Source organism: Sceloporus undulatus, chromosome 4 (assembly GCF_019175285.1).
Source record: "Sceloporus undulatus isolate JIND9_A2432 ecotype Alabama chromosome 4, SceUnd_v1.1, whole genome shotgun sequence".
Classification (NCBI taxonomy): Eukaryota; Metazoa; Chordata; class Lepidosauria; order Squamata; family Phrynosomatidae; genus Sceloporus; species Sceloporus undulatus.
This window is the reverse complement of record NC_056525.1, coordinates 249818772-249841588: the sequence shown is the minus strand read 5'-3', so window position 1 is coordinate 249841588 and position 22817 is coordinate 249818772. Positions and strand designations below refer to the sequence as shown.

General features: G+C 46.2%; 1 protein-coding gene across 1 annotated transcript in view; it reads right to left on the bottom strand.

Moving 5' to 3' along the window:
• Positions 1-22520, bottom strand: part of LOC121929719 (alanine aminotransferase 1-like) — a 102082-nt gene extending 79562 nt beyond the window's left edge. The window contains 10 exon segments of the mRNA XM_042465575.1: positions 1138-1274; positions 3785-3864; positions 5745-5988; positions 7769-7902; positions 8490-8598; positions 9268-9357; positions 15756-15775; positions 15778-15924; positions 19028-19100; positions 22366-22520. Of these exon segments, the coding sequence (XP_042321509.1) occupies positions 1138-1274; positions 3785-3864; positions 5745-5988; positions 7769-7902; positions 8490-8598; positions 9268-9357; positions 15756-15775; positions 15778-15924; positions 19028-19100; positions 22366-22377 (1046 nt within the window). The 5' untranslated portion in view covers positions 22378-22520.
• Between the last annotated feature and the right edge of the window lie 297 nt (positions 22521-22817).

Below are 22817 nucleotides of genomic sequence, written 5' to 3'. Positions count from 1 at the left end.
ATATCCACAGCATTCCCTTCATCTACCAAGATGGTCATTTTATCAAAGAAAGAGATTAGGTTTGTCTGGCATGACTTGTTTCTCTGAAACCCATGTTGACTTTTTGTGATGATGGCATTGCCTTCTAGATGTTCACAGACTCTCCGTTTAATGATCTGCTCCAGAATCTTTCCTGGGATTGATGTCAGACTAACTGGGGGATAATTGTTGGGATCCCCTTTCCCCCCTTTTTGAAGATGGGGACAACGTTTGCCCTCCTCCAGTCGGCTGGGATTTCTCCTGTTCTCCTAGAGTCCTCAAAGACTATTATTGCCAATGGCTCCGATATTACATTTGCCAGTTCTTTTAGTACCCTTGGATGGAGTTCATCCCGGAGACTTAAATTCATTTAGATTAACAAGGTGTTCCTCTACTATCTCTTTACTTATTCTGTGCTGAAATTCCCTTATTCTGTCCTTTGCTCCATTATCCTCAGGTTGAGCACCCTTTGCCTTTTCTGAGAAGACGGAGGCAAAGAAGGTCTTGAGTAATTCAGAGGAGTCAGAGGAGTCAGAGGAGCTCTGGGTGCCACAGTGAACTGCAAATCCCAGGATTCCACAGGATGGAGCCATGGCAATTAAAGCGGTGTCAAAATGCATTAACTGTGCAAAGAGGCAGCAGCCTTAGGGATGTCCCAGCTTTCCTCCCATTCTAAAAGGTTGAAAAATGCCTCTCCTAAGTCTTAGTAAATGATAGCAAGGGTTTTGGGGTAAAATGGGCCTTTAAACTTTGTCCCTACCCAAATGATGCCTCCATTTCAAATGTATCTTTGAAAGCAAATACAGCCTTTGGGCTGCATCCACACTGGAGAAATAACCCGGTTTGGCACTGCTTTAACTTTTTCTGGCTCAAGTCTATGGAATTCTGGGAGTTGGAGTTTGTTGTGGGCCCAGAGCAGAGAAGAGCTTAAGGAAAGCCCCACAACGAACTCCAACTCCCAGAATTCCATAGCCTTGAACCAGAAAAAAGTTAAAGCGGTGCCAAATGGGTTATTTCTCCAGTGTGGATGCAGCTTTGGGTTACCCATGCTGGCAGGTTCAAAAGGACAAGCTGCAACCGTGGCAGAAGCAGATGCAGGAGTAGAAACGTGGTACTTACTCGCCCACGAAGCCCTTGGAGATGGAGTGGAAGGAGGCCAGCTCCAAGGTGTCTGAGTACTTGGGCCCCATTTCAAAGAGCACCTTCTTGAAGGAGTGGAATTGGGAGCCCTCTGCGTAAACGTTGTCCTGATATACCTGCAGATGCAAAACCCAGAAAGTTGGCGTTCAGACATCAAGGGGCAACAAGGGACCAAAGCAAGGGTAGGCCTGGTCTTAGGGTCCACTCCAAGACCAAGGCCCTGCTTTGTAGTTGTGTAATGATACTGAGCATCTGCCAGTGGGAAGATGGAGTTTGGAGTCCTTGCAGGTTTCATTGCCAAACATTTTCAGCTGGAAAATTTCAGCATTTGCTCTTCCTCCCAAGTAGGATTTTAGAAAGCATAGCATTTCCTGCACCTCAAACTCTGGATCCAGTCACACGAGTGAAATCCAGCTGAGAAATGGGATTTGAACTAGATTTAAGTTTTTAATAAAACCCTGCAAATGCGGGAAGTTTATCACAACACATTCCTCCAAATGTGAAATAACATGAAGGTAAAATGGCGTAAAATGGCAGCTTTTTACTTTCGGGAAGCTCCAAAAGTAAAAAACTGCCATTTTTGTCCCCTTTGCCTTCGCTTTAACTTCCGGTTATTTCACGTTTGCAGGAACGTCGTCTGATAAACTTCCCACATTTGCGGGTTTTTCCTAATTTAAATCTGCTTCAAATCCCATTTCTCAGTGGGATTTCACTAGTATGAGAAGGTCCTCTGTTGTCTTTCTTCATTGACATTTCCCATTTGCTTTCTACTATCCCTGAATTGCATGGTCATAAGTACCTGTTGCAACCAAATAAACAAACCCCTTCCTTTTTGATGTTACTCACCCAAAGATATTCTTCATCTCCTCCTCCTAAACCTCTCCTTGGGAAAGATGTGAGGCTAAAGCTTCCATCTTTTACCTGATCTATTCACGAACAAGTTAGGATATAGGCTCCTTCTGCAGAGGCAGAGTCAAGCCACTAGCAAACCGTGCATTAATTGCAAGCTACCCTTCTTGCTTGTTTCCGAATCAGGTTTGGTTCTCAGGGAAGCAACCTCAGCCTGGGACACGTTTCTCTCACTACTCTGCAAACAAAAAGCTAATCTCTGCCAGGCTTAATTTTGATATTTAAATATTTTGTTTCCTAAACAAAGGCTGAAAAGGCTTAGGAAACTTGAATTGCCCAACAGTCCAGGGGCATGAAAGGGCTCATTTGTTCTAGTAACTGTGTTCAGTACCTTTTGCAGTTTGAGGCTGGGAAAAGATATGAAGGTTGGGAACAGACTGGAGGAGCAAATTTCCTTTTGTTGCTAACCTGTTTGCTCTGGGTCCTAGTCTCTGGAACAGCAGAAAACAAGCTTGCTCCCTCCTCCTCAATATGGCATCCCTTCAAGTATTTAAACAGAGTCACCATATCACCTCTTAACCTTCTCTTCTCCAGGCTAAACATCCCCAGCTCCCTAAGTCCTTCCTCATAGGGCTTTATGGTTTCCAGATCCTTCACCATTTTGGTCATTTGTCCACATCTTTCTTGAATTGTGGAGCCCAGAACTGGACATATAATTATTCCAGGTGAGGCTTGACCAAAGCACAATAGAGTGGCCCTATTACGTCCCTCAATTTTGACACTAGACTTCAATTGATGCAGCCTAGAATTGCATTGGCTTTTATTATCTGCCACATCACAATGTTAACTCATGTTCAGTTTGTACTCTACTAGGAAGGTGGTTGTTCCACATTGACAACAGCAACAAAAAAGTCCAACAGCTTCCTTATGGGAACTTTAGACACATGTAAGAAGTATAGTGTCTAGATCAAGGGAAGTAATAGTGCCACTCTATTCTGCTCTTGTCAGGCCCCACCTGGAATATTGTGTCCAGTTCTGGGGCCCACAATTCAAAAAGGAGATTGAGAAACTGGAGCCATGTGTCCAAAGGAGGGCAACCAAAATGGTGAAGGGTCTGGAAACCATGAAACCCTATGAGGAAAGACTTAGGGAGCTGGGGATGTTTAGCCTGGAGAAGAGAAGGTTAAGAGGTGATTTGATAGCCCTGTTTAAATATTTGAAGGGATGTCATATTGAGGAGGAAAGAGCAAGCTTGTTTTCTGCTGCTCCAGAGAATAGGACCCAGAACAATGGATGCAAGCTCCAGGAAAAGTGATTCTACCTGAACATATTAGCAGGAACTTCCTAAGAGTAAGAGCTCTTTAACAATGGAAGACATTCCCTTGGAGTGCGATGGAATCTCCTTTCTTGGAGGTCTTTAAATGCTTTGACTGCCATGCAGGAACTCTGAGGGGGGTTGGACTGGATGGCCCTTGGGGTCTCTTCCAGCTCTATGACTCAATGAAGATACCAACAAGATATCAGCCGAAATAGTTTGGAGGACAGCTTCTCCCACTGGAGTTGCTGGAGGCAGCTGACTGGAGAGATAGTCACAAAACATCTGGGAAGCATCATGTTGAGGAAGCCACATCTGTGAGCAGGAAGGCAAGATGGGCCCATATTTCTGGACCTCCCTAGCTGGCAGAAACCCTCCAGGAGAGAGGCAGAGAGAGACCCCCAGCTTTATCCAAAGGAAACATATGGGAAGTAGGAGTGGGGAGGACCCCCCAAACTTCACCTCATCAGCCAAGAGGAAGAGCTTCTCCTCCGAAGCAAAACGGATGACATCCTCAATGCACTGGCGGCTTTGAACCTGTCCTGGGATGGAAGGAAAGGAGAAGAAAGAGAAGGGGTTAAATATATGTAATGTCTTCTTCAAAATTTGGGGGGAAATGAAAGCTGAGAATTTGTTTACACAGTCAGTTATCCTGGATTAGCAGCCCCTAAACTCCAGAGTGTCTCATGTCAGTGGGTAGAGAGCCCATTCCAGATCTAATCCCAGATCTCAAAAGGAGCTTTCCAAGATGCTGAACCTTCATTTCACAAATTTGGTTCAGCATCTTTACCTTCTGAATTAAAACCTGGAGTGGCTTCATTGCACTCTGCAGCATGAATGCCACTGTTGCCACTCCCTTGGTTCTTTTTGCACAATCGTGGCAGTGTGCCACATGTCAGAAGAGAGTGGAAAGGAGGCCAGCTAGCCCTGGAAGAAGGCCACAGGTGCTGTTCGCTCACCTCTCTTTCATTCCAGGATAAAGGGTCGCACAAACAGCAGTAGAGCTGTCATTCCAGGGTGGGCTGCCAAGACCCCTGGAGACACAGAGTGACCTAGGAATGTCATATGGAAGAAGGAGCAGGCTTGTCTCCAAAGAAAGGGATTCCACTACTCTCCAAGGGAGACTATTCCATGGTGAAGTCGCAGGCTTTCATGGCTGGCATCCATAGATTTTTGTGGGTTTTTCGGGTGATGTGGCCATGTTCTACAAGAATTTATTCCTGACATTTTGCCAGTGTCTGGCTGGCATCTTCAGAATAGTTCTTACTATCAGGAGGTTCTTCCTAATGTTGAGGTGGAATCTGTTTTGCTATACCTTTAACCCATTGTTCTGTGTCCTAGCCTCTGGAGCAGCAGAAAACAAGGTTGATCCATTCTCAGTTCCCTAAACCACGCCTCATAGAGCTTGGTGGTCTCCAGGCCCTTCACCATTTTGATTGTCCTCCTTGAGAAGCTGGAGCGTGTCCAAACATCCTTTTTGAACTGTGGTGCCCAGAACTGGGCACAATATTCCAGTGAAGTAGGATCAAAGCAGAACAGCATCATAGAATCCTAAAGTTGGAAGAGACCCCAAGGGCCATCCAGTCCAACCCCCTTCTGCCATGCAGGAACTCTCAGTCAAAGCATACCCAACAAATGGCCATCCAGCCTCTGTATAAAGACCTCCAAGGAAGGAGACTCCACCACCTTCTGAGGGAGTGAATTACTCTACTGTCGATCAGCCCTTATGGTCAAGAAGTTCCTCCTAATGTTGAGGTGGAATCTCTTTTCTTTTTGTTTCGGGTCCTGTTTTCTGGAGCAGCAGAAAACAAGCTTGCTCCCTCCTCAACATGAAAACCCTTTAAATATTTAAACAAGGCTATCATATCATCTCTGAACCATCTCTTTTCCAGGCTAACCCCGCCCCCCCCCCCGCTCCCTAAGCCATTTCTCATAGGGCTTTTTGGTTTCAGACCCTTCACCATTTTAGTCGTTCTCCTCTGGACATGCTCCAACTTGTCAACATCCTTTTTGAATTGTGGTGCCCAGAACTGGACACAGTATTCCAGGTGGGGCCTGACCAGAGCAATCATCACACTGTTGACTCATGTTCAACTTGTGGTCTACTTGGACTCCTAGGTCCCCTTGACACATAGTCTTGTTAAGCCAGGTGTCCCCATCCTATATCTATGCATTTCATTTTCCCACCCTAACTGCAGTATCTGACATATCTCCATGTTGAAATACTTTTCTCAATCTAGATACTATACTCTTATTAATGCAGCCTAGAATTGCATTGGCTTTCTTAGATGCCACACCACATTGTTGACTCATGTTCAGCTTGTGGTCCATGAAGACTCCTAGATCCTTTTTGCATGTCAAGTCATGTGTCCCCCATGCTATATCTGTGCATTCCTGTGGTTGCGCATTCCCAGACACGTACCGGTTGGGTTTCCAGGGTTGATGATGCAGAGGGCTTTTGGGCAGCAATGTTTCTGGGCTTGGCGCAGGGCCCTCCGCAGCTCCCCGATATCCAGGGCCCAGCACCTCTCCTCGTCCAGGTAGTAGTTGATCTGCACAGCGTTGAGTTCAGACAAGGCGGCCGAGTAGAGAGGGTACTGCGGGATGGGGATCATCACCCCCGTGCGGGAACGGCCCTCTCCTGATACCAGCAGCTTTAGGATCGTCTGGGGAGAGAACAACAGGGGAAAGGGATATGGAGATGACAGAGTAGCAGCACAGCCCCTTCCTGCCCCATTTCTGACCTCTCCCAAATGGGGAATCATGGGAGCTGTTGAGCAAAAAAGAAGGTTTTCTGGACTAGAGAGAACTGTCTGAACTTAAAAGAGCATCAAAGACCATGCAGACCTATCCGGATGATTTTTAAATTGTGAATTTTGAATGATGAGTTTTAAATGTGAATTGTTTTAATATGTATATGTTTTATTTTCCTTTTAAACTGATGTGTGTTTTAGCTGATGTTGTTGTTTGTTGGTTAATTGCTGTTGTCCCCTGCCTTGATCCATAGGGAGAGGCAGGTAAGAAATGATGATGATGATGATGATGATGTAAATGTTCTTTGCACTAGGTATCCCTGGTTGAAGCTGGGAAAGGAGAAAATGGGGACAGGGGAACAATAATTGGTAGTAACAACAACAACAATATACCAAAAAGAGATCATTAAGACAAGAACAGAAAAGAGAGCTTCTTTAGCAGCGAAGAAAGAATGAGGAATGCGACTGGAGAAGAAACTGCTCTCCAAACAAAGGCAGAGAAAATAAAAAGCACCCAGAAATTGTCCCAGATTTCATTTGGAAGAACCCTTATGAAAAGCTGAGCATGGCACAAAACATGCGTCAGGTTTGATGGCACTCTTTAATGAGAGTTGACTGTGGCACTGTACTTTAGAAAGCATCCAACAAAATTCCTATCTGAAACATATTCTCCTCTCTGCTGCCGCACTGCAAAAAAGATATACCTCAAGGTTTCCTACTTCTGCAAGTGAGGGGTGAATAGGGGTGGGTGGCCATGATGGAGGACTGTGCCAGCTGTGTCCCCTCTATCTTCAGTATTCCTGGCATGGCTCAAGTCTTCCACTTTTCCAAGGCCTCTGCAGCCCTCCTCCAAATCTAAAGAGGGTCTGAGTGCCCCTGTCCCCATTTTCTCCTTTCCCAGCTTTGACCAGGGCTGCCCAGTGCCAAAACCCATACAAATGGAGCTTTGTGAAGCTGTCCAAGTTCCCAGGAGTGGGCATTGGCAAATGCACCAGAATGACAAAAGGAGCGCTTGGACACTGTCCAGTTGCAGAAATGCTAATCAAATTTGTGCATCTGTGCAAATTTGTGTAGATGCACAAATCCAACAAGTATTTCTGATGGCTGGACAATGTCCAAGCATCCCTTTGCTTGACTGGCACCAACATTCCCAAATAAGCATTTGGGGCTTGGGAATCATTGCAGCATGCGACGACCACTTTTCTGTCTGATATAGGTACAGCCTCTGATATAGAATCATGGAATTCTAGTCAACATCTTTATCAATGACTTAGAAGAAGGAATAGAGGGCAGGCTTTTCAAATTTGCAGATGACATCAAATTAGGAGGAATAGCTAATACTCCAGAGGACAGGATCAAGATTCAAAATGACCTGAATAGACTGGAAAGCTGGGCCAAAGCTAACAAAATGAACTTCAACACGGAGAAAGGTAAGGTACTGCACTTAGGGTGGTAAAATAAAATGCACAGATATAGGATTATAAGGGACACCTGCCTGAACGAGAGACTTATCCGTGTGAAAGGGATCTAGGAGTCCAAATAGACCACAAGTTGAACATGAGTCAACAATGTGATGCGGCAGCTAAAAAGGCCAATGCGATTCTAGGCTGCATCAATAGAAGTATAGTGTCTAGATCAAGGGAAGGAATAGGGCCACTCATTCTCTCCCCTCAAAAAAAGAAAATGGCCATACCACAATTCCATCGCTGGCGCCTGTAGAAAGGAAGATGTTGTCAGGGTTGGAGGGAATCCCACCGTCCCGGCGTTCGATGAAGCGGGCCACGTCTTGGCGGATGAGTTCGATGCCTGGGCTGGCACTGTAGGCACCTGGAAGGGATAGAAGAGGGAGCGTTCCTGAGAAAAGGGGCCAATTGCCTGCGGTTCCCTGAATTCAGGACCCAGAGGGAGGAATCTCAGGATGAGAGCACCATCTTGAAAGATAGGTGAACACATATACTGTGGGCCCTTGGTATCCAATGGGGACCCCCGTGGATACCAAAATCCATGCATGCACAAATTCCATTATATACAATCACAAAGTAAAATGGTGTCCCTTATATGAGGATGAATCTCACAGTGAGAGTGCTGCCTTGAAATGTATAGTCAGCCCTCCTTATCCACAGATCTTTTATCCACAGATTCAAGCATCCACGGCTTACTGTCATGAAGTTCCTCCTAATGTTGAGCTGGAATCTCTTTTCCTGTAGTTTGCATCCATTGTTTCATTGCGTCCTATTCTTTGGAGCAGCAGAAAAGAAGCTTGCTCCCTCCTCAATATGACATCCCTTCAAATACTTAAAGAGGGCTATCATATCACTTCTTAGCCATCTTTTCTCCAGGCTAAACCTATCTAGTTCCCCAAGTCCCCCCCAAACTCCAAAAGGGATGCAGAAGGAAAGATGGAGGGCACTCACCGATGCTATGTCCCCCGCAGGCATCCAGCAGCCTCCGCGCTTTCTCTTTGGCATCCTCTGGAAAGTTGGGGTCCTCCAAGAGATCGGGGTGCATGCAGAGGGCACTGACCTGCCAAGGGAGAGCTCGGGTGAAGCCCCTGCTTTGGAAATCTCAGCTATATCTCACCCGCCCCCTTCCTATCCCCGCTTGCCTCAGTGGGTTTGCCCCTCATCCCTAAAATGGGTGCATTCTGATCACTTTGAGGCAAATGCGCTCTGCACTTGGGCAGAGTGGCATTCCCCACCACTGTGAACCACTTTTGTACTTTGAACTCAGTTTGCAGCGATGGAAGTAAGATCAGGATAAAAAGGGAAAGTGGGAAGTGGAGAAAGAAACCGGGACATTGGAGAAGTAGCTGGAGAAATGGGATGACAGAGGATTTACTAGGATTCTGTGTCGAATCAGGAGGGTAGGCAGTTCCTTTTGCATTCTGAACTCAGTTTGCAGCAATTAAAGTAAATTCAGGATTAAGGGGGAAACTGGGGGAGGAGGAAAAGGAAACCGGGACATTGGAAACGTAACTGAGAAAGTGGGATGGCAGAGGATTAATTGGGATTCTGGGTGCCAAATCAGGGCAGCTGGAGGGGAGACAATTCCTTTCCTCCAGCCTCTCTCCATTGAAGTATTTCCTCCAAGCCTTTTCACTTTTGGGGGCAAGCAGAGAATGATGTGCCATCCCACACTAGGCAGGATTTGGAGTTCTGCATGAGAATGGTGGTTGCCCCCTTCTGATCTTACCTGGCGGAAGAAGGTAATGGGCTTTTGCCCCATGGCTTGGGCATCCCCGATGTTGGCTCGGATGACCTCTGAGAAGGGCTTCTTGACCCCCTGCAAGAAGGAGAGAGAAAGAGGGAGATGGGTTCAGATGCTGTAAGATCCAACAACCTTCACCAGTAACCAACAACAGCAACTAAAGCAGTGAAGTTTATTGAAATATAGATGAAAAGTGGTTAGACAACTCTTAGTGAACTCTGAAAGCCAAGCTTCAAAACATCAGGTTAAAAAGTGCTCTTTTTCCTCTCCCCGCCTCCTACTGCCCACAGTTTCCCCTCCTGCTTGCTTCCAGGCTTCCGGCTTGAGAAACCAGGTTGACCTTGGACACATTCTGCAGATGGCTTGACAATTAAACAGTGCATTCCAAACCTATGCAACTATCCCGCCAAAGCACCCCATCCCCCTTAGCGGCAAACTACTCTAAAGCAATTACAAACATAATATGACAGTAACTAAAGTGAATGAAAAATATTAAGTAATTGGCTTTGGAGTTCTGACAGATGCACACAAAGAGGATGGGGAAAGAGGGAGTGGGGCCTGATGGCCAGAAGGGCACTGGGCAGCAATGAAGATGCCACCTAGCTGGAATCCTATGGGTTTCCAACACTCTGTCAGCCAACCTCAAGAGAGTCAGTGCCATGTAGTGTTTTGAATGCTGAACTAAGACTCTGGAGACCAGGGTTCAATTCCTAGCTTGACCATGACAGCCACCTTCGGCAAGTCAAACTATTTCAGCCTGAGAGGAAGGCCATGGCAAACATCCTCTGAACAAACCTGCCAGAAAACCCCATGATAGGTTCACCTTAGGGTCACCATACGTCGGAAATGACTTGAAGGACAACAATATAGATTTCTCTATGTCACTCACTTGGGGACTGAGATGGAGAGTAAGCTACCCTGCAGAGACATCGGACATTCCTGTCAAAGACTAAGCAGGCTTTTAGTTCAGGTTACAGAACCACAGAATCATAGAGTTGGAATAGACCCCTAAAGGCCATACAGTCCAACCTCATTCTGCCATGCAGGAACGCCATCCAAGCACTCCCTTTGACGATGGCCATCCAGCCTCTATTTAAAGACCTCCAAGGAAGGAGAGTGCATCACACTTCGAGGCAGCACATCTCCACTGTTGAAGAGCTCTTACTGTCAGGAAGTTCTTCCTAGTGTTGAGCTGGAATTTCTTTTCCTGGAGCTTCCATCCATTGCTCCATTGTGTCCTATTCCCTGGAGCATCAGAAAACAAGCGTGCTCCCCCTCAATGTGATGTCCCTCAAATGTTTTTAACATGGTCATGTCACCCCTTAAATTCCCTTCCCCAGACTAAACATACCAAGCCCCTAGGCTCTCTCTCGTCTCTCTCGCTCTCCTCTCCCTCTCTCTCTCTCTCTCATTTCCAGACCCTTCAACATTTTGGTTCCCCTCCTCTGGACACATGGCTCCAGTTTCCTCAATGTCCTTCTTAAATTGTGGTGCCTAGACTGGACACAGTATTCCAGTTGGGGCCTGACCAGAGCAGAACAGAGTGGCACTATTACTTCCCTTGATCTAGACACTAGACGTCTATTGAGGCAGCCTAAAATCGCATTGGCCTTGTTAGCTGCCGCATCGCACTGTTGACTCATGTTCAACTTGTGGTCTACTTGGACTCCCTACACTCTTTTTCACACGTAACATCCTACATTTGTCACTGTTGAAATTCATTGTTGTTAGCTTTGGCCTAGCTTTCTAATCTATTCAGATCATTCTGAATTTTCATTTGTCCTTTATCTAAGTCATTGATAAAGATGTTGAATACACTGGGCCCAGGACAGAGCCCACTGGACACCCACTGGTCACTTCTCCCCAGGATGAAAAGGAGCCATTGTTGAGCCTCCTTTGGGTTCGCCGTCAACCAGTTACAAATCCACTTAGCAGTCACATTGTCTAGCCCACGTTTTACAACGTGTTTGCAAAATGTCATGGGGACCTGGTCAAATATCATCTTTAACATGGTAACTCTTGTTATGTGTGGTGTGAGCAAGTGCCTTTGAGTGAAAGGCCAGTTTTGCCCTTGCTGCTGCAATTAAAACTATTATTTTGGAATCTGCTGTCTGGGAGTCTGTGTTTGGCCCCGATATACCTAGGCTGAGAGTCCTGGCTTAGGGTTGCCCAAGCCCTCTCACTGCTTCTATAAGTTTCTATTGAGCTAAATCAATTCCCCCATTCAAGTCAATAAGTGGGTGCCCTCTTGGCACCCCCTGAAATTTGGGTAACAGGACCTTAGTGTGCACAAACAGGGCTTTTGCTGACTAGGTTACAATTCCTAAACACCTTTGAGCCTAGCTTTCAGAGAAAAGCCACCATTTCACCCTCCGGTGTGGCTTTTCATTGCATGGAGAAGCCACAAGTGAAGGCATTTCCCCCTTCTGTACAAACCCCTGAAAAGGAGGAGAAACTTCCAAGGGTCAGAGTCCAAATCCTTTCCATACAGGAGTCAGATTTTTCCAGTCCCCACCTGACTTTTCTCTCCAGTTTCTCTACCACAAACCCAGGACTGGCCTCACTTAATGGCCTGCTCTCACTTTGCTGTGTTTACTTGTGACAGAAGGAGCTAATGCACTTTAAGCTAGCTCCCCATAGATGGAAGGAAAGCATTTAAATTACTTTAGAGTTGCCAACTTACCCACTGCCTAGGCTTGCATTAACAACAGCTTCCTTTGCAGACATTAGCATGGGGTAACACAATCTCCACTTCATGAAAGGTTTCACTTTTTGCTGATTTCTGTACAACAAACAAATGCCAAAAAGCACACAGGAGCATGCCAGGACTATTATTCTGTAAGCTGGCAACCTTGCTGACAAGCCAGGATGCAAACGTTTTTTAGTCTTTAGATGCAGAGTTGGGGGTCCATTTAGCTTCCGCACTCCTTCCTATAATCCCATTCATTGGCCACCCTCCCTCCCCACAAAACCATCTAAGATTTCTGGAGAAATATTGAATCATAAAGTTGGAAGAAGCCCCAGAAAGGGCCCTGATCCAGTCCAACCCCTTTATTCTGCCATGCAGGAACTCACAAGCAAAGTATCCCTGACACATGGCCATCCACCTTTAAAGACCTCCATGTCTGATCTGGTAGGATTACTGCAGCCGTTTGCAAGATTCTGCCTCCTTTTCCCTTCCCCACACTTGATTTGAGTTTGAGTCAAAATGACTTTGCACTTTGGATTCAAGGTTGCAGCAAGTGGAGTAAGCTGAGGACAAAGTGGGGAAAGTGGGAGGAGGAGAGAGAAAAGCAGCTGAGGAAGTGGGATGGCAGAGGATTATTGAACTGTCCCTGCCAATCGGGACAGGAGCATATGTAGCCTCATATTCATTCATTCTGCTAGTATCTGCATCTCATAATTCATATAACCAGAGCTTGAGAAAGTTCCTTTTCTAATATAATATAATAATAATATCATAATAATATAAAGATTTAGCGCCAGAACCCTCTGGGTAACAGGGCCAGTGTCCAGGGCAGATGGAGTTGTAGTCCGGAAAGAAATGTTGCAAGCTCAAGCTGCCAGTTCTCTTCTCCTCTCCTTTATAGTGAAGGAGCCACGATCACTGATCTGGAACGAGGGAGAGACTCAAGTGGAAGGCAGAGCCCTCATTTCTCTGTCCTGAGAGATCCGCTAGTAGGGGAAAAACCCTCCTGTCTGCAAAGACCTTGAGGAGCCACCATAAATCTGTCTTTTGCAGTTTCAGTGTCTTCTGTTCATGCTGGCTTTACTCTCATAACTGTGAACTGTTGGAGGATATGAGAGTAAAGCCAGCATGAACAGAAGACATTGAAACTGCAAAAGAGCCAGGACACATGTGGCCAAGCACCATCAGAGTGGGGTCAAGTTATTAATGAAGAACAACCAACCCCAAACTCTGGTCCCAATAGTGGGATTCTGGAACCAAAGTCCAAAACACTTTAACACACCTGAATTTGGAATCAGTGAGAAAAAACACATTAGCAAGGAGAGGCTGCAGCAGTTTGCTTTTGCCAGAGTTGGCAGGAAGGGCAAGGTTTCACCCCATCTTCTTCTTTTTCCCTTGCTGAGTTAAATGAGTGCAACTCCGTTTGCAGCAGAGCGGAAAGTGGAGGAGGAGGAGAGACAAAGCGGGACATTTTACAAGGAGCTGGAAAACTGGGATGACAGAGGAGTAAATATTGGAACTCAAATTTGCAGCCATGGAAGCAGTTGAGGAAGAGAGAGAAACCAGGACATTTTGGCCCAGTACATATCGCCAAGAAGTGGTGTCCAGGCGGTGATTCTAGGGTTATGGACCGCGCATCACAACCGCATGGTCCATAACCCATCACGACAGTGGTGTAATGGCGACCTCCCGTCCATGTGGGGGGCCATCATCGTGATGTAAGCGACACACAGTGCATAGACGTCGCGGTGCGTCGCTTACGTCATGATTGCTCATGCGGCGTCCCAAGAAGAACCCGTTTTTTTCCGGGTTTGGGGGGGCAGAGGGACGCCGCACACAAGGACACACGCTGCCATGCCAGAATTCATTTGGCAGGAACTGAAATAAACTGAGGACCAGAAGGAGAAGGAGAGCAGAGGAGAGGGAGAGAAACCAGGATATTTTAAAAGCATCGAAAGGGATTAATGACAGATTTAATTGGGAATTCCTTCCTAAATCGGGACAATTGGAAGGAATGTACTTTCCAGGGTTAGCAAAATGCATGGTATTTTGGCTTTGCCTTGCGGCCTGGAATTGCAAAGTTTCGGTTAAGCCACTTTTGCATTTCTGGGCCAAAGTGGCCACTTTGTGTATCAGAGCTGCGTAGCCGAAATCTTTGCAAATGGAGATACAGGTTGAGTCTCCCTTTTTATCCGAAGGTTTGGGACTAGAAGGTTTATTGTGGATTTGTTTTTTTCAGATTATGGGATATTTGATGGACATAATGAGATTTTTCATGGAGACGGGATCCAAGTCTAAACATGCCATTCATTCGTTTATGTTTTGTATACACCTTCCAGCCCCGGAGGCCATTTTTAGACATAATATTTTAAATAATTTTGTGGCATGAAGCAAAGTTTGTGTACACTGAAAGCAAAGCTGTCACTTTTCACCTGTGGATGATTCTGGCCTCTTTCTGAATTGCAAATAAGGGCTATTCAACTTGGACCACAGTGATTGTGTGATGCAGCCTCTGTGTTGAATGCAATGCGCCACAGCCAGATGGACAACTGAATGTGCAACGAAACGCACAACACAATGTGGGTTTCACATGCGCAACTCCACTGTCCCAGCCTTGCATTGGACCCAAGCAAAGCACATCAAACCAAAATGTTCAACCTAACATCTGGAAGGCACTCACATGTTTCCGGTCCATGTCTTTTAAATGAATAGATCAAATCAACTCACCTGGACGAAATACACAGTGCAGAAAAACCAGTTTGAGACTGCTTTATCTGCCCTGGTTCAATGCTAGAGAAATCTGGGACCGTAGTTTTGTGAGACATTTGGCTTTCTCTGTCAGACAGTTCTGGTGTCACAATGAACTACAATTCCCAGGATTCTCTAGAACTCAGCCAGGCAGTTAAAGCAGTCCCAAACTGGATTATTTCTGCAGTGTGTTTTTTGGGCACTAGCCTTGTTTTGGTACTACAAATCCGCCATATGGATCAAAATCGTCCAAAAGCATACACAGTCCCGCATTCTTTTCATAATTCAAACTATTTTGCATTGCTTAACTGCTGGTGGTTGCGCGTTGCCTTCAGCCATTCCAACTTATGGCAACCCTAAGGCAACTCTTCATGGGGATTCTGCAAGATTTGTTCAAGGTTTGTCCCCATTGCTTCCCCTGAAGCGTGAGAGAGTGTCAACCAGTGGGTTTCCATGGCTACTGGGAATCGAACCCTAGTCTCCAGAGTCATTATCTTTACTGCAGGTGCTCCCAGATATATATGTATGGGTGTTGTGGTATCATATATTTCTCTTCTTTTTAAAAAAATCTTTTATTAATCATTTTGAAAACATAAAAATACAGCGAACATATCTAGAGATCCAACATCTCAATAACGTCTTTCAGATTCAAAGGTGTACATATAATTCCAAGGCAGTGTTCTTGCCCTGGCCTTGCATCAGTGCTTTGAGACCTGGGATTGAATGTTGGCGAGATTATTTAGCCTCTCTGGGGCCAAGCAGACAAACTACAAATCCTAGGACTCCAAAGGACGGAGCTGTGGCAGCTAAAGCAGCGTCAATCTGCATCCATTCTGCAGTGTGAGATCAGGGTTCGAATCCCTTTTGCTCTGCCATGGAAACCCACTGGTGACCTCTGACAAGTGCCACTCTCTCAGCCTTAAAAGAAGGCCATGCAAACCTCCTCCAGCCAAGAAAACCTTTGGATAGATTGAAGGTACAGAACAAAAGAGCCTTATTAGGACTGGAATGCTTCCAACAGGTAGACTGCCCTTACCTGCTGAAGCTCCTTCTCCGCTGGACGGCGCGGGTGACAATGGGACCACGGACGGCGTACTCCACTTTCTTGACAAAGGGGTTCATGGACTCCAAGGTCAGGACCTTGTCCTTCTGCGGGGGAAGCCCGTTCTCTGCCATCCCCGGTTGGCACACCTGGCGCCAAGCCTCTGCAAAGCAAGAAGGGGACAGAGCTAGCATGGGCATGGGAAGGTTGGCATCAGCCGTGGGCACCTTTCTATCCTGGCAACAACAGCCCAGGAGTGCCCTGGCAATCCCCCGCCTTGGCACTGCTTCCATGAGATTAAAGTCCTGCCACCCGGCAATCTAGTGCGAGGGTGGGGCGGGAGCTGTCCAGGTGCAAAGGCCTGGCCCAATCCCAAACTGGTGAGAAGTGGGCAAACTCGGAGGAGAAGGGAGGGAAGTCTCCTTGCTTTTGCACCACTTGAAGGTTCAAGGGCCAGCTTTCTTGACTGCCATCCTTGCCTTGCAAGAGACAGGCACCTACCCAGTCCCAGGCGGGCAAAGACAAGGCTGGGACGGTCCCCAGATTGGCAAGGCAGAGGCAGAACAGCTCTTTTTAATGCAGGGGCAGAAGGAGAGACTCTGGACTGGAAGAAAGAACCACATTGTGGAGTGAGATGAAAGGGACTCTTTGGGGACAAAGGCAAAGGAAAATGACCCCCTTCCTCCCTCTCTGGCCCCCACAGAGCCTTTCTCTGGCTTTGGGCAGTGGCCCGCATGCAAGGGAGGATGTGCAGGTGGGTGCTGGGAGCCTGATGGTGCACCCTCCTTTGCAACAGCACTGGGGCACAGTGTGCATGCAGGAAGGCAGCGAAGGAGTCAAAGAAAGTGAGCTTCTGTGCCATCCAGTATTAGGTGGGTGGCAGACAGGTGGTGTTGCAGGATGGCCAGAGGCCTGGAGGTTGCATGGCGGGCCCTGAGATGCCCTCCCTGGTGAGGTCACAAGAGGGATGTAATAGTAGTAGTAGTAGTATACAGTCACCCTTGGAACTCAGAGGGACCGTTTGGACCCCCCGCAAGTCCCAAATCTCTGCAAATTTGAGCCCATAGGCTTGAATGGGGGCGTGCATGCGGGCATGCGCCACAGGCACCGTGCCTCATTAAGGTTATGCGGTCCGCCTCCGTGGATTTTCAGCACATGGATTTCAAGTCTTGGACTTGGAGGGGTGACTCTATTGGTTGTTTATTTATAATAACATCAATAGAATCATAGAATCATAGAACTGTAGAGTTGGAGGGACCCAAGGGCCCTGATCCAGTCCAACCCATTTGCGCATGCAGGAAACTCTCAATCAATGCAGCCCCAACCGATGGCCATCCAGCCTGTTTAAAGACCTCCAGTATGCCAATGGGTCTCTGGCTGCTGTTTTCCTCCGCATGCCCCCCAGCCGGGTTACCTCCGTTTTTCTGGATTCAGTTTTAGTCTGTTTTTCCTAGAATCAGAGAATCGTAGAGTTGGAAGAGACCACAAACCGCTTCATTTAACAGCTTCATTTATTATACCCGTTCATAGCTCCTAAGCAGTGTCTAAGCGGTTTACAACTGTATGCTAATTGCCCCCAACAATCTGGGTACTCATTTTAGCGACCTCCTCTGAAGGATGCAAGCCTGAGTCAAGCTTGAGCCCTTTCGCTGGTATTGAACTCGCAACCAACAATCCGCCGGCGCTCTCAGGTCAGCCGGAACGCACTGTTGAAAGTTCCAGAGGCAAAATATTCTGGCGACAGCACATAGGGCCTTCTCCCTCTCGGCCCCACACTCTGGAACTCTCTTCCCGGTGAGCTCCGCTCGGGCCGCCTCCCTGACCTTCGGAAGGGGTTAAAAACCTTCCTTTTCCAACAGCTTTCCCCTAATCGATGTTAATATCTGCTCCCTCTCCATTGCACTTGCACTTTAAGCGATTTTTTTAATCTGTAATTTTAAACTTGTTTTTATGCTGTTTATCGTGGTATTTGTTTATATGGAATTGTACATATGTATTGTAACCCCCTTGATCTACCAAGGAAAGGCGGGCGATAAATAAAGATTGTATTATTATTATATATTTATTATTATGGTTTTGAGTGTGGCTGCAGTCAGGCAATTAATCACTGTCAGGGACGTAGCGGGGGGGGTTTTCTTGGGTTTGGACCCCCCCTTCTGTTAGATAAAATGAATGATGCATGCGTCGTGGCCGCTGCACCCAAGCCCCATATAATGGTGGCACTTAGTCTGGACCCCCCCTTCCCAAAATCCTGGCTACGTCCCTGCCACTGTGCCACAAGGGCCACTCCAGTCCAACCCCATTCTGCATGCAGGAAATCTCAATCAAGGCTCCCTCGACAGTCGTCCCAGTGCCATTACTGCATTAAGACAGGCATTCAGAGGAGAGGCGCCATCTTTAGTCACTGCATCAGTCTGAGACATAGACAAATATATCTGGGTGTCATCAGCGTAGTGATAACACCCCGCTCCATATCTCTGAACTATTTCTCCCAATGGCTTCATATATATATTGAATAGCATCAGGGACAGGATGGCACATTGAGGGACACCAATTTTAACCTCCTTTTTTGAAGAGCAACTGTCCCCAAGCTTCTGGAATCTGTGCAAGAGGAAGGAGCGGAGCCATTGCAACGCAATGCCTCCAATTCCTTACTCTCTCAGGCGTTCCAGAAGGATGCCATGGTCAATCGTATTCATGGTGGGATACAGACCGCCCCAAAAGGGCAGTCTGCCCATGTCTTGTTTTGCTGTGCGGGGGAACCATAGTGGACAAAATGCATGGCTCTCTTGCACCGCAAAAAGAACCTGCAAAAAGTGGGTTCTTTCTGCAGTGTCATTGTGACGCCGGGATGTGTGGACGCTAGGCGTCAGTCATGTCAAAATGGCAGCACCTGTGTGTACAGGGCACCGCCATTTTGACGCCCTCGTCACGTGCGAGGGGTGAGACACGTGTGGGCGGTGCGCCCTTGGCCAACCCCAGCACATGATGAGGGCGCACTTTAGGACCGTCTAGATCGGGACCATGGCCGCAGAGAGGTCCAAAACAAGCACCAACATGGCCACGCTTCCCGTGTCAATGTCCAGACGAAGGTCATCAGCCAAGAGGACCATGGCAGTCTCAACTCCAAATCCTGTCCTAAAGCCGGTTCTAAACTTGCCCAGGTCAGGCAACACGCTTCGTGATATAATTTCAAGGTAGGTACTCTTCCTTTTGTATCTTGCAAACATTTTAAAACGAATCCTTGGGTTTTGTTTTGTTTTTACCTTTCCAGATAAATGCAGACAATTCTTTGTGCCATGATTTAAGTTCTTTTTCACTTATCGCAACCGGAATCATCTGGAAGAGAAACAATATTTTTGGGAAGGACTGGCGTTTTCTATGGCTGCGATCCTAACCAAGAGAAATAAATTTATGTTGTTCCATCGCAACAAATCTCTTCTCCCCCATATTTTTGTATGATTTTATTTCTCCAAATATATTTATAGCTTTGTTTGGGATGTTTATTCCTAGATACCTCACACTTTTTGGTATTTTGATTCCAATATCTTCTTCTAATTTTTGGATTTCTGCTTTTGATAAGGTTTTTTGTGTGATAAGGATCAATGATTTTTCTTTGTTGATTCTACACTCTGTAATTTCTCCACATTCTTCCCAGACTCTAAAAGGTGCATCTAAACTGTAGAGACAATGCAGTTTGACACCACTTTAACTGCCATGGCTCCATTATTATTAAACTGTGTACATCTACAGCACTTCATAAATAAAGTTTAATAACAATAATAATAATCCTACAGAATCCTGGGATGTATAGTTTTGTGAGGCACCAGCACTCTTTTGGCAGAGAAGGCAAAAGATTTTGCAAAACTACAAATCCCAGGGTTCCACAGGATGGAGCTACAGCACTTAAAGCGGTGTCAAAGTGCATTTATTTCTACAGTGGAGATGCACCCAAAGTTTGCAAACTTCAAACAGTGTTGAGGAGTTGTTGCTCTTGTTGTTGTTGTGTTCCTCCAAGTCAATTTTTGACTTATAGCAACCCGAAGGTGAAGCTATCGTGGGGCTTTCTTGGCAAGTCTCTTGCCAAAGGGTTTTGCCATTGCCTTCCTCTGAGGCTGAGAGAGTGTGACTTTGCCCATTCCCACAATTCCCATAGCATTAAGCCATGACAGTTAAAGTGGCATGAAACTGGGTTATTTCCGCAGTGCGGATGCAGCCTGGGACTTCAGATGGAAAAGCGGAGACTCAAAAAGGTTGGGGCTTTGCACAAGGCAGTGGCAGTGAATCTGCTCTGGACTTTAGTCCGAACTTTGGTCTGGGCTCTGGACTTTAGTAATTTTGGACAAGTCACACTTTCTCAGCCTCAGAGGAAAGCAATGGCAAAAACCCTTGCCAAGTCCAGAGGACCTATCCAAGGTCCTGAAACCCATTCCTCCTTTTCCCAAAACAGGTTACTCACCCCCAAAAGCCCTTTTAAACCATTTATTTATTTATAATTTTATTCATTCATTAAAACACATCTAAACAACACAACCACAACAACCACAAAACAAAGAAAAGTATACAGTTTTCTTTGAAGTGGTTTGACTTTGTATTTTTAAATGCTTTGTATTGTTTCAGCTTGGATGGTTTTCAATTTTGTAAGCTGCCTTGTACCGGGAGGAAGGCGGGATACAAACAAACAAACAAACAAACAAACAAGGCTTTATTGTTGTTAACAAACCACAAGGCAAAACAACAACAACAACAACAACAACCCAACAGCAACAAAATCAACCAAAACACCCCAACTGTTATATGCATCTTATATACCTCTATGCAAAATTGTGAGCTCTCCTTATTGGAAAGTAAGAGCAAACCACATCAGAATAAAACAGTGGGTATAGTTAAGTGCAAATAAAAGCCTCTTAAGAACAGCTTAGTAAACTGTGTTTAAAATTCATGACAAAACAGTTATGATTAAAACAGATAAAAATATTTGGTGTGTAGGTGTGTGTGTGTGTGTGTGTGTGTGTGTATATATATATATATATATGATTATGTGTGTGTGTGTGTGTGTTATATTAAAATATACATTAAAAGCGTGCAGTCTATGGTCATACTTCCCTGTATGCGCCTAATAATAACAACAACAAAACAACAACAACTCTCCCATGACTTTCCTCTTAATAGGGAAGTCAATTTATCTGTTTTCATAGAATCCAACGCTTTCATCAATCATTCCTTGCAATTGGGATTTTCTTTCCTCTTCCATTTGGAAGCAGACCATTTATGTTCTGCACTTATCAAGTCAAATAGAAGCTCATTTTCCCATTTTTGGCCCAAACATTGCACTTTGGAAAGATGTTGGAGTTAGGCAGGGTTTGCGTTGGGGCAAAAAAAGAGCACAGAATGGCTGGTTGTTCCTGGGATTTTGCCAGTTCTCCCCATATTAGCCCAAAGACCCACACATTCCCCCATGATCAGCCATGGACAAAGCAAGCCCCACAGGGACAGAGTCACAGCCAGAAATAAAAGGAAAGACGCAGGGGACTGAATGCCATTGCGAGTCCCAGTCAATAGCTGCAGGGTTGTTAAATCAATATTGACATGACTTCCGTTGATTAACTGGGTCGGCATTAGCTGGGATTAAACAACTGGATCCAGTCCAGAAAAGAGCTGCAGTCCCCAAGAAAGTGGAACTGTTCTCCCTTGCATGCAAGAATCCCATTTCAACTCTGGAGACCAGGGTTCGAATCCCATTTTGGCCATGAAACCCATTGGGTCACCTTGGGTTGAGTCACACTCTCTCAGCCTAAGAGGAGAGCCATGGCAAACCTCCTCTGAACAAATCATGCCAAGAAAACCCCAGGATAGGTTTGCCTTGGAGGGTCACCATAAGTCGGAAGCGACTTGAAGGCACACAGCAACAATGAAATGTGAACCAGCATGGCACAGTGGCTTAAGGGTTGGAGTAGGACTCTGGGAGACCAGGGTTCAAATCCCTCCTTGGTCATGAAAACCAGAAGGCGATCCTGGGCAAGTCACACTCTCTCAGCAACTGACCTCCTTAGATTAATTTTTATCTAATTGCAACCAGGGTGGTGTAATGGCTCAGATCCGAAGGCGCATAGCATGGAAACCACCATGACATAGTGGTTTCAGTGTTGGAGTAAGGGTGCATCTATACTGTAGAAATCATGCAGTTTGATACCACTTTAAATGCTGTAGCTCCATCCGATGGAATGATGGGATCTGCAGTTTTACAAAGCCTTTGGCCTTCTCAGCCAAAGAGTGCTGGCGGCTCATGAAACTACACATCCCAAGGGTCTCTAGGATGGAGTCATGGCAGTTAAAGTGGTGCCAAACTGCGTTATTTCTACAGTGTAGATGTATGTACCCCAGGAGTCTGGGAAACATGGCCCTCCAATGAAGGTGAGAGAGTGTGACTTGAGAGATACATGGTCCTCCGTTCAAGTGTTAGTCCCAACATGAGACATGCCCCAGCTCTGGCCATTCCAGTTGACCACCAGCCTCCCATCATAGTGGTCAAGCACTGGCTGTGACTGCTCTTGAGCCGTGTTTTTCCACACCAGTGCTGACCACAGAAGCCCTCTTTCCTCACCTGGTGTTTCATGCTCAGGTGCCCATGGGGGCCACTGTCTTGCTTTGGCCCTGGGAAACTTCATCCCATGATGGAGACTGAATGTGGGCCGCAGAACATGGCGCGTCTCATGCCTTCTGAGGAACAAAGCGGAATGTCTGGACAAAGCGGAGTGTTTTGGACATTCCCTGGACAACTGAAGGCAGAGGAAAGGGAAGCCAATGTCAGCTTCAAGCTTCGCATCCAGGGCCACCGAGTATTTATTTCACCTGCTGACAATGCAAACCAATAGCCGTAAATGAGCCTTGATGCTCATCTGGATTTCTGGGTGGAGAGTTCATAGACTCCTAGGACTTTTTCACACGGAGGAATGTATCACTGTCCCGAAAATGCAAGAAATTACGTTGTAGCTCATCACACGCATCCATCCGAAAGAGAAAGCCATGCGAACGCAAATGAACTTATCACATGAG